Here is a 17,798-nt window from a genome sequence, read left to right on the forward strand (position 1 = left end):
AGTTTGCTTCATGTGTTCACTCCGTGCTGTTTTGTGCAAAACAGAAAAACACTACCCCCGTGCACACATACTCTGCTATCACTTCCAACAAACCATTTTACCCACCTTCAAGTATTTTACTCTTAAGCACATTCCCACCTCACCAGCTCACACTCAGGACAAGCAAGTGGCAAGGCTTGGAGCTGGCTGGCAATCTCATGAGACAGGCTCTCACAAGAATTTCCTGCTTCTGGTTCGGCCAGACATACTGCAACAGCAGACACTCTCGCAGTATTTTGGCACCTCCACTCCTTGCTCAGGCCAAGACCCAGGAATGCAAGTGAAAAAAACACTTTTTAATTTTTAGAATTTCAAAATAACTCTGCTCTTCGCTCTGCTGCTGTGGGTGTCTGGTTGGCTCCCACACTACAAGACTGCTTCCACCGGGATTAACTGAATTTGGAAACTACAGTGCTGAAGGTATCACCAAAAAATCCACTTCCCAGAAAACAGCTTGGTAAGACACCATCACAGTAGGATGTCAGTGCAATGTACTCCAGAGAAGCAAGTGTTATGGAAAGAACAAATAACTGACCCCCCAAGCACACTCAGTTCAGTTTTCCACAAGTCCTGAGACAAATTCCAGCAAGCATTTCTATCAAGGTGACGTAGCTGCTGAAAACTCTTCATAGAAGTCTCAGGCAAGAATGAGAGATCTTTTGTGCATCTTCCTAAAGTGCAACTCGTGATGGACTAAGGAAGCCAGTTTCCGTGTCTCTTCTATGTAACTACCATGCAAGCCTGCACTACACCTGGACAAGGCCACTTCTCAGTGTGAGTAATGTCTCACAGTAAATACTTCAGATACTTGTAGGCTGCTACAGCTCACACCCGCACTTGAGCGAGCATCTGCCTGAGCATCACTGCTGGGTCAATACAATTCCCACTGACAGATCAGCTTGGCAAAAGCCTTGCTGGAAATTCAGAATTTGGGCCACATCCAGACACACTCATATAAATCCCCTCTCCTCATGCCAGTTCTCACCTCATAGCAGTGCCTGAATACATGCCCATGCTGCTGGCATGAATTAAGGACCATGCTGGACACTGTGGAGGCTCCTGGCTCCTTTCAAGAGGGATGATCATCAGATCTTTGTCCAGTTGTTCACTAGAAATGCAGCTTCCTACAGCCTGTGCTGATACAAGCACCAATCATAGCTTAAGGTACTCTCAAACACACCTTACCCACCTCCTGCATGCAATGGCAGGCTCCTCCGCCTCACGCTTAGCTTTCTTGCAGCACCAAAAGCAGGAGATGCAGGGGCAAGGACACCTTTTGTGAGAAAAAAAACCTCACTCCTATCATATAGCAGCTCAAATTTTAAGGATGAGTTTGGAAACTGAAGCCCAAACTTCTCCATACAAGTACCTATAGCTGGATTGAGCTCCTAAATCATGTGCAGGCTCAGGAGGAAAGAGCCTGCCTTTCAGACACCACACCTGTACTTCCCATTCCAGGCTTTGGCCAGGGGTCAGAGGACACATACTGTGGTGCAAGCAGTTATTCAGGCATGTTAAAATACTTTAAAATATTCTGTTGATGATCTCATCTACAGAAGTTGTCAACTATACCGGTGTCTGTGCGGGGCTGGTGGTAACATCTTGTACCAGACAGGGTACACGTGACAATGAAGACTGGTGTTGACAGCAGCCACCTCCTCATCCTCAGCTTCTCTGGAGCACCTTCTCAAAAAACTAAATGAGCACATCTATTTTCTACTAGGTATAAAGCAGCAAACCTGCAGAAAATCTCAATAGTAGAGCAGTCAACAGATATGGGAGGCATGTGACATGGTTTATGCATCCACAGTGAAGTGACAGCTTTCTCAGCCCTGGAGAAGCATGCAGAAAGCAAGGCACAAAAATTAAGCATTCTTCGAAGATCCATGCTCCACATGGATTTAAGTTGTTCTTAAAACTCATTGCAGGATATATTTAATATTGCTATATGCTGTATTTAGTGTTACTATGCATGCAAATTCTATTGTGCTATTAACCACACACTTTCACGGGCACCACAGTACAGCCTGAAATCTCCTTGTCAATATTTAAGGCTAAGAAGCACTTTAAAGCTAAAGCTATATCATCTTGACAAATGTTACAGTATGTCAGACTTTCCAGTATTGAGAAACATGATCATGAGATCAGCTCAGAGAGACAGAGTTTAAGCTGCTTTAAGCTAAGACGACTGATTACAGGTTCTGAGTTAAGCACTGGCACCTTATGGAATTGAGCCCCAGCTACTTATAGACTTGCGCCACAGGCACAAGCCTTAACATTAAAAGAAGTCCATCTCCTTGAGACCTAATATAACATATGCACAGTAATTGCCTGTCTTTATCCTTTCACTCCTTCCTGGACTGAAACCATCAGCCCGATCTACATCCAGCTCTGCCACACTCCTCTCTGCTCCACATTCCATCAGCCTCAGAACAGGCAGTCAAAGCTTGCACTTCTCCCATGGACACCTCCAGGCTGTTTCCCATACTGGGTGCCTCCTGCCAGTACCAAGGTTGCAGTCCATTCCATCCGTTTAAATATTTAACGTGACTGTCAGTGTGTATTTTGTAAGGCTAAACAACTTTAAATGGGTTTTCAGTACTTTTCATACCACTCTCAAGACGTCCAGTTTGCTACCAGCACAGCACTTCGTGGCAGATGTAGGCATGCGGTGAATCTGCTCTCAGGAATGCAAAACAGGGTTCTATTTTTAGACCTGGCCTCAGGATTTATATAAATCTGAATAAGACCCTACACACTGTTTTATTAGTAGCCCTTTGTTTACATTCCATCCTGGAGAAATACAAACCTGTTTCTTAAAAAGTATTACGAATGCTGCTGCACGTTGGAGGGCTGGCAGACATTTAGGAGTTCCTGTTAGGCTTCTGGTTGTGTGCAGAAATCTTGTAAAGAGGGTAAGGAAACTAAGCAAAGTGGAAACTAGGTTAAAATCGGAGAAGCCTGGTGCAGAATTACAAGCAGTGCCTTTAGTCCTTAAGATGAAGTCCGGACAGAGCATATTTCAACTGCACAAAAGCTTTTGGCAGTTTCTGGTGGCTGCTGACATCTGTGCCAAGGTTCCCCTAAGGGTGGAGAAATGAGAAATATAAATCCATGCTCAGAAAATATCAAAGCCAGCACATGAAACAAAGCCCCAGAGAGACAGGACACACTTGCAGTTAGTGGATGGGGCAGTCAAAGGGGATTTTCCCACTGGTGCCACAAACTCGGCTGCCTGCGTCAGAGTCCAGATGGCAGCTGCCCTTCTTTGTATTGGTTACACCTTCTCCGGCATCTACTTTTGCTGCTGTCCAGTCATCCTGCATGGCCAGGACACAGTGCCACAGCAATCGAGGCTGCAGGGGAGCCACGGCTCCAGCTGCTGGGTCAGACAAACACATTGGGAGTGTTACCGCAGCCAAGTGACCTGCACCAAAGCACAGATGCTGCTCAAGAGCCCTTCTTTCAAGCCCAGCAAGCTGCAACACACACAGGTCCCAGCTCTCACAGCCCTTTTGATCAGGGCATCGCTGATGCCATGGGAACACACCAGGCTTCCATGCAAAGGGCTGACAGCTGGGACTTCTGGAAACACAGCCACAAAGAGTCCTTACCATCCAGCCCCAGCCACATCAGTTCCAGTCCTGCTCCTGTAAAAGCTCTCCAGCCAGCCCTGCACCATGCATGGTTGGTTTGATGTTCTTCTGTCGGAAATGGCTTTCAGGCTGCTCGTGACATTATCTCAGATAATAAGATGGATGCCACTCCTGGCAGCCCGCCATCCATCAAAGCCACCTAGAATTGACTCCTGCTTCTGCTGTTTGCAGGCATAAAAAGACCAGCAGTTTCGCTCTCCAATTTTTTAGTGACACCATTAGCTGCAAAGCAGGGAGAGTAAAAGGGCAGAAAAAAGCAGCACCTTTTTCCAAAAACCCCCTTGCACTCTGAAAATTAACAACTATTTCCTGTCATCTATGCTGGTATTTTCAGGCTCACCTGATCTTTATCAGGCTGTTTGTGAAAAGCCTGTCCGTCATGTCCATAGCACAAACTGGCAGGTTATCAGCTCCCATTAACTGTCCCACAGCACCACAGACCCCAGGGCCCACAGGAGATTGCCTTCCTCCAGCACCTTTCTGCAAAGGCTCTTCTAGGACACTCTCTTCCATAACATTAAGCCTGGCTCTCAATATATCAAACTTCTGTATGCCAAGTATTCAAGTATTCACTGCTGGGCCCTTCTAAGAATCGTTTTGCAAAGCTTGGATAGCAATATGTTTTCACAGCTGATGTGGAAAATGTAGAAACAACATTTCCCAATGAGAAATCTCTGCTTTACAAAGTGTGCACTGTTTCTTAGGGTTAATCTGACTTGCTAAGGGGGACAGGAAATTCTTTTATACTGTTGACATAAAAATATCTGCCTTAATGGTGGACTATCTGTTCTAGGATGGATGTACTGAAGAAGGGAAGAGAAAAAATAAACCAACATCTGACCTCAGAGCACCCATTTCTGGTGCTAGTGATGGCCCTTCTTGTGCCATCAGACACCCTGATTGAGCCTGAATGCAGGTTTCCCTTACCTTGTGGGATAGAAACACCAGCAAGATCTCTGCAAGGTTAAGACAGGGCAACTGCCTCCCAAATGGCAGTTCCTGGACAACTCATGACCTTCAGGATCACAGCAAGCCACTCATAATGAATCTGCTAAACAGCTATCAGTATTACAGCTTATTCATAATACATGAACAGCTTAAGTGGGTCACAGGAACCTGTATATCCAACTCCAACAGTCACCAGTGCTGGCAGCTTTGGGAAAGAATAACAGAAAGAGGACAAGTACAGAGTGCTGCTGTCTCCAGTGTATTTTCCCCAGATTACTGTAAAAGGCAGTGTACATATTTCCAAAGCCAGATATTGCATCTAGATCAAAGTGTTAAACAGCTATTGATGGATGTCTTTATGATTAGTTGACACTCAGCTGTACTTTTGGCCCCTGCAGCATCCTGGCAATGAATCTGGCGGTTCAGTTGTGCGTTGCATGACAAGGTACTTCCTCCTGCTTCAATTTGCTGCCTGGCTATTTCTCTGGATGTCATTAATTTTCATACTAGCATTCACAGTTAGTTTGCTCTGTACCATTTGAGATGTTGTAGAGCTCTCCTGCTTCTCTCCTCCCCACCCAAAATAACTTTGAGCTGAAGACATTTATCTAATTAGTGTCACTTCATACAGAAGCCGTCCTACACTGCAGCAAGGTCTTCTCATCCATCCCTACCTTTTCTGCTTACACTGTGTTTCCAGAGTGGGTAACCACAACCTCATATAGCATTTCAGGTCCAGATGAATAATCAATTTAAGACCAGTCAAAAAACAGCCTTTCAGCAATACTCAAGGTATATAGCATGTAAAAGAGTTTTGGAAAGGCTCATTTAGAAGGGACTGCTCTAACCTAAAAAAAGTTTAGTTCAGTCAATGGCATCAGGAATTGTTGGACAAAGATCAGTAAGGCCAAGAGCAGAGTAGTATCTGCCTGATTTCTTCTGAAAACTACGCTAATCCCAGTTGTTCTTTGCACACATTGAGTTGCTGCAGCCAGGAGGAATGTGGAAAAGGGTCTATCACAGCCCCATGCTGCCTCCTCCCCCAACACCCTCTACTCCAGGAAAGCACCTCATTTGGAAGTTTCTGAATACACATGGCTACAGGACTCACTCCTTGAAAAAAAACTGGCAAATCTGTATAAGACTTCAGTGTTTACCAGAAAAATAGAGTATCCAATTCAGATCATCCTCCATCAGTATCTATGGTTTCTACCAGTTTTTATTTGCCTCCCAGCAGCACTGCTCACCTCAGCTCTTGCTGCCACACTTCACAAGCACAGGCACTAGCATTCCCATCAGAGGCTTGTAACAGATACTGAGTCATGAACCAGTGCGTTAAACTTCAGTGAATACCTAGTGGCTAGTAATAGCCACATCACCTCTCCTCCGTACAGCATTGGAAAAACATGAGATACTGGAGATTCATCACTTTTTTAAGCAGAGTGTTGACAGGTACACTCAGCTATCTGGAGAGGTGAAATTCTCCAGAGTGTGACCATCTCCACAACCGCTGGTCTGTGACTGAGGATATCAACCATACTAAAGTGCAGAGCCATATGCACAAGCAGAATTCTTATTCTGTAAGTTAACCTTTCTGTGAGGTATGGGATACAGCTTCCCCAACAACTCTTACATTAAGCCTCAGAAAAAAGAAAATCAAAAATCAATCACAACACTGCCAATAACATCCAATTATGTGGTAGTCTTGTTTCGGTTTGCTTCAGTGGCCAGCTGGGACTGAGCTGAGACAGACAATTTCATCTTGCCAGAGAACTTTGGTTGATGTCCAAAGACAAACACGGATAGCCAGTCCCTTGACTATTAACATACATAAGCCTTCCAGAAACAAATTATCACAATTACTTTTAAAGATAATGCCAAATACTGAATCTCCACTGAAATGAAAATGAGTTCTGCAAGTCTCAAACAAGCTATTTTTGAAATAATTGTTTGGTTTTGCTATTGACTCAAGATGGCAGAAAGACGGCACATTACAGTATAGTCAGCTAACTCATATGTGATCACAGTGGCCTTGGATGAATGCAAGGCCTGACTTGAGTACATCACCACCATAAAGCATTTCATTTAATTTTTCTCTGAAAGAAAAATTCCTAATACTGCTACAAAAGACACAGCAAGAATAGATACTGTCACCTAATGCCGTGGCTACATCATTTATCTTCACCCTAGAACTGTGACTGCCCATATCTGATACTAAGAATGAAGCTCTCTTACACCATAGACTTGATTGATTAGAGATATGTTCCTGTAAAAACAAAAACAAAAAGTTGTGTCCACATGTTTTTTGGTTTTTTAAAAGCAATTAATGATCAGTAATAGCTGTCAGTAATTTATTTCTTGGTAGGAATGTATTCTCTGCAAGCCTGCCATAAGCTATGGCTTCTATACAGAAGTACTGTGGTAACTTATGGGCAATGAAGACTCTTCTTTGTATAGCTGACATTCAATAATCAGGTCTATGTTTCTGACCCAGCACTATTTACTAGGAGACTTCCGGCAAAGACAATATATCCTCTGAAAGCTGAACAACACAAAAGCATAGAGACTGTTTTCCCAGGCTAATCTGAGTTGCTAAACTCACAAAATACTCAGTATGAGTGGAATATTGCAAGGTGAAGCTTGTGGTCAGTTCCCCCCGCATCCTTGGTGGAGTCAGCTGTGTCTGCAGCAGAGGCAGAGTTCCTGTTCCAGAGTCACCGCAGAGAAACCAGTAAGAATAACCAATAATATTGGTAGAAATTAAAGTGCATATGTTTATTTTCATTAAAAAGTCAGTGTTTAGACATGTCATGCTTGCTGAAGAGCTGCATGCCCTGGTCACCTCACCAAGAGAGACAACAGAAGGCAGTGAGGTTTTTCTTAGGAGACAGCTGACCTTGTTGACCAAATGTGGTTTTGAGAGAAGCAGTAACAAATGTGTTCTTGTCTCTGTCACATTTATGTTTCCACATCAGAACTATGTGTTACAATTAACCAGCCTGTCACCTGCCAGAGCTGACGTTCATGTTCTTGAATTAGCATCAAGGGAATCACACTGGTTTTATATGCAGCATTAGGAGTTTTATACAAAAATCATTAGGACCCTAGAACTGGAGGCAGCTTGACAAGAGGCAGCATTGGGGAAACAATTGAGCACAATGAACTGGGCACCATAATGTGGTAAGCACTGTCCTTACAAAGTCAACTGCCAGAGGGCCTGCAAAGAAACACAAACATTCAAACAATAATGGGAATAAAAGATTAAGGAATATCTGTTCTACTGGGTTATACATGTAGCTAGACAAATAATGTTTAAAAACATGAGACATCTCTTCCTAAAGGACCACAAAGTGATCATTGTACATCTCTTCAATATGAAAACTCAAGCAACCTACACTGGGGATGCTATGAACCCACCTTTGAATCTCAAAACCAAAATTCCAGCAGTGACTGTGATAAACTGGTTTTTACAATGCTTTTAAGTGATGCAGTTACCAAAGATTTATTAATAGTTTCAATTTGAAAGTCTGGCCAAAAATCTCTTGCCAAAGCAGTAGAGTAGCTCCAAGCCATATGTATAGTCAGAGCAGCAAAAAAGGCTCTTTTCACTTTGAGGAAATGCTTATGGTTATTTGGAACCTTTAACCACTTAGCATTTGCACTGAACCATAAGCTCACCAAGGGCTATTTATTACAGCTAAAGGAACAGTAATTAACAAGGTACAAAAGCTGACATCAGGCTTGCACAATAATAAGTGTCCACAGGAGATTAAAAACAACAAAAAACAGGCATTTAATCCAGGTTCTACCTTTTTTTAATCTTCTGGTCAGGAACCTGTGTATTACTGAGAAACCTGACATTGCAATTTAATAACGAGGTCTAAATATTGCCTCTGCTAGAAAAGCATGAAACTCAAGCTGGTCCTAGACTGTCCTTAAAGATTGTTTTACAGTTCTATAGATAGAAACCAATTACAATGAATACAGTCCACTTATATCGATCTGACTAGAAGCTACTTCCTAACATTTTCATTAAGTCTGTGATCACAGAAGCAAAATTGAAAATGAAAAAATACAGTTCTTGGTATAGGCAATTCATCCAAAGTGTCAGCTCTATTAATGTAGGGTCAGAGCTACACTAGCAGCCATGAACACCCCTTCTCATGCCTACTGATACTACCATTACATAGGTTCCTGATACAGGTCTACCTGATACTGTCCAAAGGATTGGTTTTTAAACTTCCCAATACTGTTTAAGAGCAAACTTAGGTACTGTTTAAGAAGCTTTTCTCCTCTACTGTGTGTTTTTCAGTTAATTTGTGTGCTAATACAGAAACACAAAAAATGAAAGCTAATGAAATATATTAAAGGTGACACTGATGCATATTCTGACAAGAGTTACTTCATCCCCTTCTGTATGCTATGATGGGCATCATCCGTTTGCTCCTGGAGAAAGCCTCCAAGTAACACATGCTTTGTGGAAGATCATTACATTGGTTCTGCCAATTATATGCTCTGCAAAACAAAACCAAAACCCATGTTAAAACTCAGTATACATTTTATCTGGAGTCTGATGGTACTTCTCAACTTGCTTTCTATATAACTGCACATAACAGACTTGCATGCTTTGCATGCATCTTGCATGCTTTCCATCTGATTTTCAGAGAAGACAGTAAAAAGAACACGCTAAAGGAGCCTGTGTATGGCTCTGTGTAGAATTTGCTGCTTTAAGCACTAAAAGATACAGTGGTAACCTCTATGCTTTCTATGATAAGCTTTGTAGGCAGAAAACAAAAGTTAGTCTGTGATACCAAGTGTAAACCACAATAAAGACATGCAAAGAAGCCAGTGCAAATGCACAAGACCTCCACAATTTCTTGTGACAGTTTAAAGAACTATGAATTATTTAAAATGCTAATAAAATGTTTAATCTCTTGCTTCTCTAGTGATCAGCAAGTGCTAATCCTCCATGGAAATGAGACAGATCTTAGCCAGTTGTGCAGAGAGACGCTGGTTGGAGTGATTAGTCAGCAAATACAGGTCCTTTTGTACTAGCATGTGCTATAAAATAAAATGAAAACCCTATAACCTGATTAAGCTCAGGAGCTAGCAGAGCCTTGCATCTGTTTCTCCTGAGCCTAGCTTTTCTATTACTTTGTAACAGACACCATTATCCCACGGAACTGCCTCAGTCTGCAGAGGGAGTGGAGGAAGCATTTAGTAGCTAAGTAGCATTACTGTAGTCTATGCAAAACATAACTCAGTAAACCCTTCACCTTCTGTTTTCTCAGAAGCCTCCACCTCAGAAGCTGCAGTTGGGGCTGCAGCCCAGCACAAGACACAAGCTCTAGCTCATACGTGGCTGCACAGCCTTGCAGAAGCTGTATGGGGTAGGAAGGAGGTGGCAGCTGAGCAGGCAGGAGACTCAGCAGGTCACCTGGCCCCACAGAGCTGGGAGCTCCGCAGAAGCACTGCTGTGGGCAAAGCTCTGCCACCCAGCAAGCACAGTCAGGAAGATGTACCTAGAGATGCTCAAAAGGCAACTAAGAGACCTCTCCAATGCTTGCAGAGAAGAATGGAACTGGACATACTCCTCCACTGCTCATCCCCTGTGCTTACCGCTGAAGGACTGTTTGTCCTCCTATACCACAGAAATGCAGCCCCAGAAGTTGTTCCTAGTGGGTCTTGGGGGCTGGGGAAGAACAAAACTCTTGTGTGGAAGTTTCTTCTTGAGAACCAAGGAAAGAAGCATAAGGATCTCTTCTACAGCAGCTTCTGAAGCCTTCCCAGCACCAGCTATTCTCTTTGTCCTATACAGCAGCTGAGAAGAGGCCAGCTCACTGTGGGTGCATTTTGCTGAGCTTTTGGGTTTCCATCTGTCTGCATAACTACAGAAATGGTGAAAATGCTGTTTTGTGCTATCCCAAGCACATTAAGACAACTTAGGCTGTAAAAGCAATGTGCTGATGAGGGCTCTTGTCAGCAACTAACCCTGTTGTGTTCAGAAGGTGACGTGAAGAGTTTATACTACAGGAACAAACAACTGAGAACATACTGCTGGAACAAAAGGTGCTGGAACTGGCAACCTGATCAGCGATCACAACATTTCCATTGCAGTTACTCAACTTGAACATCCAGTGCACTGGTGACTGCACACAGATAAACAAGACACCAGCTTATCTACCTCTGCCTTACCTCAAAAGCCTTTACCTTTCTGATAAATCCAAAACTCTCCAGAAACTATGAATTTTAAAGTAAGTTGAGAAGTTGATAAGACAGAAATGTAATGCCATGAAATAAGTCTGACTCTTGCAAACAAATCATTAAATGCATGAATTACTTTTCTACTTCACTAAAAAAAATACTGGGCTTTTTCCCAGTACTGACTGAACATGACCAAATTTAATTCAACCCTTTTTTCTCCCTACAATAACTTGGAGCAAGAACAGACATAACCCCAGATTTTATTTTGGTTTTGTTCCATACAGACAACCAGTAAAGATTCCAATGGGGCTAGAAGGGTAAGCAAAAGTACGTATAAAGCCTGAAAGCTCAATCAATGTTATTACAAACTTCAGCAGAAATTTGCCTGCTGCATACAGCATTACAGTAATTGATGACAAGCCTCCTTAATAAGGAGTCTAGTCAGTGAAAGAACATGCTGCACCAGTTCTTAAATACTGCATTATAGGTTCTCAGTACACAAAACGGGAGATGGAAACAGTGCTGCTCAGTTCACACATCTGGCATACAGTTTATATCAGGAGGCACAATGCACCTGAAACAGTGCTGCTCCAGCTGAACCTTCAGCCAGGCTGCTGGCTTTGGGATGCCCCTTGGCAGCCTCCTGTGCCCTCTGGCTTTCACTGGCCTGATCAGGCTTCAGAGCCTGACCTGCCACACACCTCCTGGCAGGTTTCCTGCACACAAGCTCCCGCTCTATTAGTTCTTTGCAGAAGTGGTACCCTACAACCCTGTGTCCCTCACCCTCCACTGCTCCTGACCACTTGGTACAGAAGTCTGTTAAACATTTAAGAGATCAGCAAGACAAGGCTGGCCAAGTCCTGCCTTACAGGGAGGCTCAGGTCAGGAGTGTACACTCAGGAGTTGAGCTTTACCTTAACTGGGTTAAGCCAAGCATACACCAACTGTACTGCTGAAATATTCATAGGTTTGCACTTATGTTACATAAAAAGAATAAGAGAAACTGGTGCTGTACATAAACTGGATCCACTCTTTCCCTCTCTGTCACCCCTTTGACTATACGAGTGACAATGCACTACAATAGCCTTGGTTCACTTCCATACCAGGCTGACCAAGCCAGCTGAGGTAGGAGTACAGTCTTTCAGGGGCAGCATGAAGAAACTGGTTTCAAAGGGCTTCATCCCTGGATTTTCTAGCAGTGGATCCATCAGATCAGGAACCATCCAGATTTAATGACTGTCTGCTGTCTCAGTGAAGATTTCATGGCAGTTCAACTGACAAATGCCCAACTCCATGTATCCTGACATACAACCGGTTTCACGCTCACAGAATAATTCAGGTTAGAACAGGCCTCAAGAGGTTTCCAAGCCAGCTTTTCGCTCAAGGGAAGGTCAGCTATGAAAACAGGCCAGGTTGCTCAGGGCTTTATCCAGCTGGGTCTTGAAAACTTCCAAGGGTGATGACTGCACAGTTTCTTCAGGGCCTTGTTCCACTGCTTGGCTATTCCCACTGAAAAGTCTTCTCAAATTCCATTAAAACCTCATACTTCAGTCTGTATCTGTTGCCTCTTGCCCTCCTGCCACATAACTGAACAGCCTGGCTTCACGTTCTTGATAAGATGCAATTTCAGTGTGCCAAGTAGAGAGTGCAATCACTTCCATCAGTCTACTGGTTCTGCACTTGTTCATACAGTCCAGGACCCTGTTAGACTTCTTTACTGCAGGGATACACTGCTGACTCATGGCCACTGTGATGCCCATGAGATCTCCCCATGGGTTTTCTGCAGAACTGTCTCCCACCCACTCAGTCCCACCTAGGGATCCTTCCTTCCTTCCCCAGGACAGGACTCTGCATTTGTCCCTGTTCAACTCCATAAGGTCCCCATGGGTCGGCCGATGAGGGCGCTCTGAACAGCAACCCAGACCTCATGGGTATTGCCTCTCACCCTTGCCACCCTCACCCCTATTTAGGGCCGTTCACAGCTTGATACAGGTGCTCCCATCTCCTCCAGGTCACCGATAAAGACACTTAACAGGGCAGATGCTAGGACAGACCCCACAGCAACTTCACTTGCCACCAGCCTCCAGGAATTATCTTGATGAGGAATTCAGGGACTGAACACAAACCTAAGAAAAGCCCTTGGGAGGCTGCTGGCAGCCACCCCCAGGATGAGCAGGAGGGTCAGGAGCAGGCACCGGGCTCCCTCAGCTCGGGGTAGCCACAAGCCAGGGAGGAGAGAAGGACCAGGCGCAGCCAGGCATCATCCCACAGAAATGAGCATCTTCTCCCCTCCTCTGCAAAGCTCTGCTGTAATGATGTATCCAGGAAGAAGAATTGTTGTAAATAATTAAGAATTACATGTTCAGACAAGCACTACGTTGCAGTGTCATGCATTGTTATAGCTTTAAGAGGAAGTTTGTTCAATTATTTTTCTTTTTTACTTCACAGAAATCTCAGGGAAGTGATCACTCCATCATTTAAGAGAACCAATAAGGTTCAAATTATGCTTCAAAGCTTTTTTTCTCCTCTTGATTCATGACTCTGCCTGGACAAGTCACCCATGGAAAGAAGTAAAACTGTTTTGGTGTTTCTAGTAAAAAGTTACTATGTTCAGGCTTTACTTCCAACCACTTCTGAACTACTACTTCATGTAAAATACAGAGTTGATCAATAAGAAACCTGGTCTCAGTGCCAGAAGGCACAGGCCAAGCAAAAAAAAAAAACCCAGAATATAAACAGAACAAATTTTGTATTATTCTCAAACTGACAAACTGTAATTCAATGATAAATTGCCACCATATGCATACCCTGCAGCACAATTATTTTTAATTTTCATGAATGCTGGGAAATAACATCTAATTATGGTTTAAAACAATTTAACATGTTCAGGATTACAAAAGTAAATGTGACATCTTGTGGGTTTTTTTGTTAAGAGAAAAAAAGCTTTGCTTTACCTGACTTGTACTTGTATCAGGCAGATACAAATAATTTGGTGCGCAGTTTGCTGGTTTTAACCCCAGGAAAGGGCTAATGTTGTCAGGTACTCACACCCAACACTGTTTTGCTCAAGTGTCCGGCAAACCCATTCTCTCTGCCTCACACATCACTAACTCTCCTCCATTACTCCTGCAACCTTGAGTTACATGTCTGTGTCAACCAGCTTTGCTGAGCCAGAACAACTAGAGACACTGAAAGGAGAAGGAAGAAAAATTAATCTGCTTCTCTGTAGAGAATAAAAAGTTTCTCACATCCTCCACTTCCTCATGTAATGCTTTTTAACTTCCTTACGGCACTTCAAATGATATAGCAAATAGTTACAGCCACTCTCACATTCAGCTCTGCTGTCATATCTTGTCTCTTGTAACTCACTGTGCGTTGGCACAATTTGAGACTTCAAAATGGAAAAAAAAATCATATTGAGCCAGAGCTGATTTCTCCCACACGCATTTGTGAATGTGCACCATTTCCCCTTTAGGAGAAATATCTTAGTTATTGAATTTGCACAAAGTGCAATAACTGAGATTTTTCTCCTAAAGGGGAAATTGTGCAAATGGCAATGGAGTCACACAGCTACATACCAGTGAGTCATGGGAAGGACCCATGAAAGCTCACTTGGACTCTGGTTGAGAAACAGCTGCTTAGAGCAGCATGTGGCAAACACACTCTACTCTGATGCTGTCGCCCTTAAGAACATTCAGATGTGCTTCAAGGAGTAAATACATATGGATATGCACGAGAGAGTGCATGTGTAAAAGATCTGTGCCCTATCTCAGACTATTACTCTGTTGGACAAAATTCAAGCAAACATTGTTACGGCTAAAAGAAGGGCACTGTATCAAAAATACCAAGTGGAGATGCTAATCCATCGCACTCAGTGGTCCAGAGCAGCTACTGGTGTCCTACAGCCAGTGGTCCAGCCCCATCCCATGGGCACAACAGCACATGCTGGTAGATCACAAGATGAGCTATGGTATCACAGAGAAGATGAGAACTGGAGGGAGGTTATGTTAAGAGATGCTTACAGGAAGGCAGGTTGCCAGTGTAGCAGTTCTGCAGCTTCAGACATGGTAAGGTTTAATTGACTACTCACAACTCATGAAGGAGATAACTGTGTGGCACTTCACTGCATGCACTGTCTGACAAACTAGTTTATGAATGAGTTGAGTGCATAAAATAGTCCAAAGAATAGCTAAAGTAAGGCTCCTGCGGCTGTGCATCCTTCACACTTCTCTCCAACAAGACCGCCTGTATCCCCTGTGCATCCACACACCTCTAGCCCACAGGCCCTGTTCAGGGAAGGCCACATCAGGTTCAAGGGCATTCAGGCCAATGCTGACTACACAAAGCAAACACCAGCTTTTGTGCACAGGCCAGCTGGTATTGTTACCGTAGGTATCAGTAATACGCTGCCGGCAACAGAGCTTAAGTTGAACACGTAATGAAAACAGGGTTTGGACTGAGCAGCATGGACACAGACCTGCACAATCGACTGGTGATCCACCCCGCAGGACCAAGATGGGCAAGGGGGCACAGTGCAGGACCCCGCACGCCCCAGAAAAGATGACTCATAGTTCACACCCTCCACTTGCTTTCAGGGGCCGGAGAACGCAGCTCTCCGACCAACCCCCAGCGCGGGCGGGCTCCGCGGCGCCGGGCAAGAGCCGCTCCCGGACCCGCCGGGCCGGTCCCCCCGAGGAGGGCTGCTGCTCCGCCAGCGATCCCTGCCGCCGCCGCACCGCCGCCCCCACACCACTCCCGCCGCGAGTCCGGGGCGGGCCCAGGGACACGCCCGACAGCGCGGCCGCCTCAGCCCACCTGCACGGCGCCGGCACCGCTGCCCCCGGCCCGGGCCCTACCGCACCGTACTGTACTGTACCGCACCTCCTTCCTGCGGCTGGGCGCGCCCGGGCGGGTGAGGAGCGCCGTCTCCTCGCAGACCACGGCCACGTCCTCCACGAAGACGCAGTCGGGGAGGCTCTCATCGGCCGGCAGCTCCAGCACCTGCAGCCCCAGCTTGCCCCGCAGCACGCCCACGTACAGCTGGTACTCCCGCTCGGCGCGGGCGAAGTCCACCTCGGAGCCCGCCGTGCTGCGCAGCGCCTGCCGGCACAGCGACTCGGGCAGCGCCCGCACCACGGCGTGCGTGCAGCGCCCGAAGGCGGCGGGGCCGCCGCCCAGCCCGGCCATGCTGCGCGGCGGGAATAGCGGGTCCGAAGGAAGGAGGGAGAGAGGGAGGGACGGGCAGCCGCGACCGCCGCCGGCCCTGGCAGCTGATAAAGCGCCGCCCGCGGCCCGGCCGCGCCCCATTGGCTCCCCACCAGGCACATTTCCATGGGGCCGCCGCCAAGCGCGCTCCTATTGGCTGGCGGCGGCGGCCGGGCCACGCTATTGGCCGCCCCCAGCAGGGCGCCGCTTACCTGTGCGGCGGGCGGGAGCGGCGGCACCACCCGCCCGGCCCGAGGGCGGAGCCCATCGCCTCGGGCACGGCGGCCCGGCCGCGGAGGGGCGGGGGGGCCGCGATGCTCTTGTTGGGAGGCCCGGACGCTTGCCCCAGGGCTTGCAGCTGGACAGGGCGTCGGGGCTGCCTTTGCTCGCCTTGGAGCTCCGGTGCCACAACGTGGCTTGAGGGGCAGTGTGCTTTCACACAGTAGTTTCATGTAATCATGTATAAACACACAGCATAATTGAAACACCTGTGTCTCCCAGCATTTTTAAACTCATTCAAGCTCAGCACGGGCAGGGAGATGGCTGTGCTCACCCTTTCTGCTCAAGGATGCATCAGGCTGGCTGCATGTGTGCCCTCTGCAGCTGCCTGCTGCTTCCTGGCAGCAGAGCAAGAGGCTGGGTGGTTTATCTGTGAGTATCCCATGGCAAAGGCAGTTCCAAATGCAAATCCAAAGGAAATAAACCCAGCCACTTCCTAATCCTTCATCACAGCTTTCTATAGGGCCACTCACCACCACCTTCTTCCATTCCTTTACAATGCCAAAGTTTCAACCTCTGTGGAGTAGAAGGGACAACCAGCATTTTGCTCCACTTCTGCCTTAGAGACTGAAACAATGAGCATTTTCCAACCTTCCCCTAAAAGAAACCCTTTCTTCCCTCCTCTTCATTTTCCCCAGGTTTTATCCTGACTGGAGGTTATCCTAGGGAGGACCAGCCTTCCTGGCACACACCTCAGGCTGCCAGGCAGAAGATGAACGAGGCTTTGAGCCAGACCTTGCTCCATGGGATACATCCACAGCACCAGCCCTGGTTCCTGCTGCTGCCCTCCCGGGTACCTCTGAGGTCTCTTCTCATCAGAGCAAAGGAGGAATGTTAATCTTCCTTCAGCTCTTCTTTTAGAATCATAGAATCATTTTGGTTAGGAAGAGACCCTCAAGATCGTCAAGTCCAACTGTAACCTATCTCTGGCACTAAACCATATCCCTAAAAACGTCGTCTATGCACCTTTTAAACCCTTCCAAAGATGATGACTCCACCACTCCCCTGGGCAGCCTGTTCCAGTGCTTCACAATCCTTTCCATGAAGAAATTTTTCCTAACATCCAATCTAAACCTCCCCTGGCACAACTTGAGGCCATTTCCTCTTGTCCTATCTCTTGCTACTTGGGAGAAGAGACCAACACCCTCTGTGCTACAATCTCCTTTCAGGTAGTTGTAGACAGCGATAAGGTCTCCCCTCAGCCTCCTTTTCTCAAGGCTAAACCGTCCCAGCTCCCTCAACCGCTCCTCACAAGACCTGTGCTCCAGACCCCTCACCAGCCTCACTGCCCTCCTCTGCACTCTCTCCAGCACCTCCATGTCTTTCTTGTTGTGAGTGGCCCAAAACTGAGCATGGGATTTGAGGTGGGGCTTCACCAGCACCAAGTACAGGGGAGCGATTGTTTCTCTAGTCCTGCTGGACACACTATTCCTGGTACGAGCCAGATGCTGTTGGCCTTTTTGGCCA

The 17,798-nt window shown here is 46.1% G+C and overlaps 1 protein-coding gene across 1 annotated transcript in view; it reads right to left on the reverse strand.

The window, feature by feature from the left end:
* DDAH1 (dimethylarginine dimethylaminohydrolase 1) overlaps nt 1-16,034 on the reverse strand; it is a gene marked incomplete at both ends in the record, with an annotated part of 54,277 nt that extends 38,243 nt beyond the window's left edge. The window contains one exon of the mRNA XM_080348977.1: nt 15,729-16,034. Within this exon, the coding sequence (XP_080205103.1) occupies nt 15,729-16,034 (306 nt within the window). The remainder of the gene's footprint in view (nt 1-15,728) is intronic.
* Between the last annotated feature and the right edge of the window lie 1,764 nt (nt 16,035-17,798).

This window comes from Nesoenas mayeri (assembly GCF_963082525.1).
Source record: "Nesoenas mayeri genome assembly, chromosome: 8".
NCBI lineage: Eukaryota > Metazoa > Chordata > Aves > Columbiformes > Columbidae > Nesoenas > Nesoenas mayeri.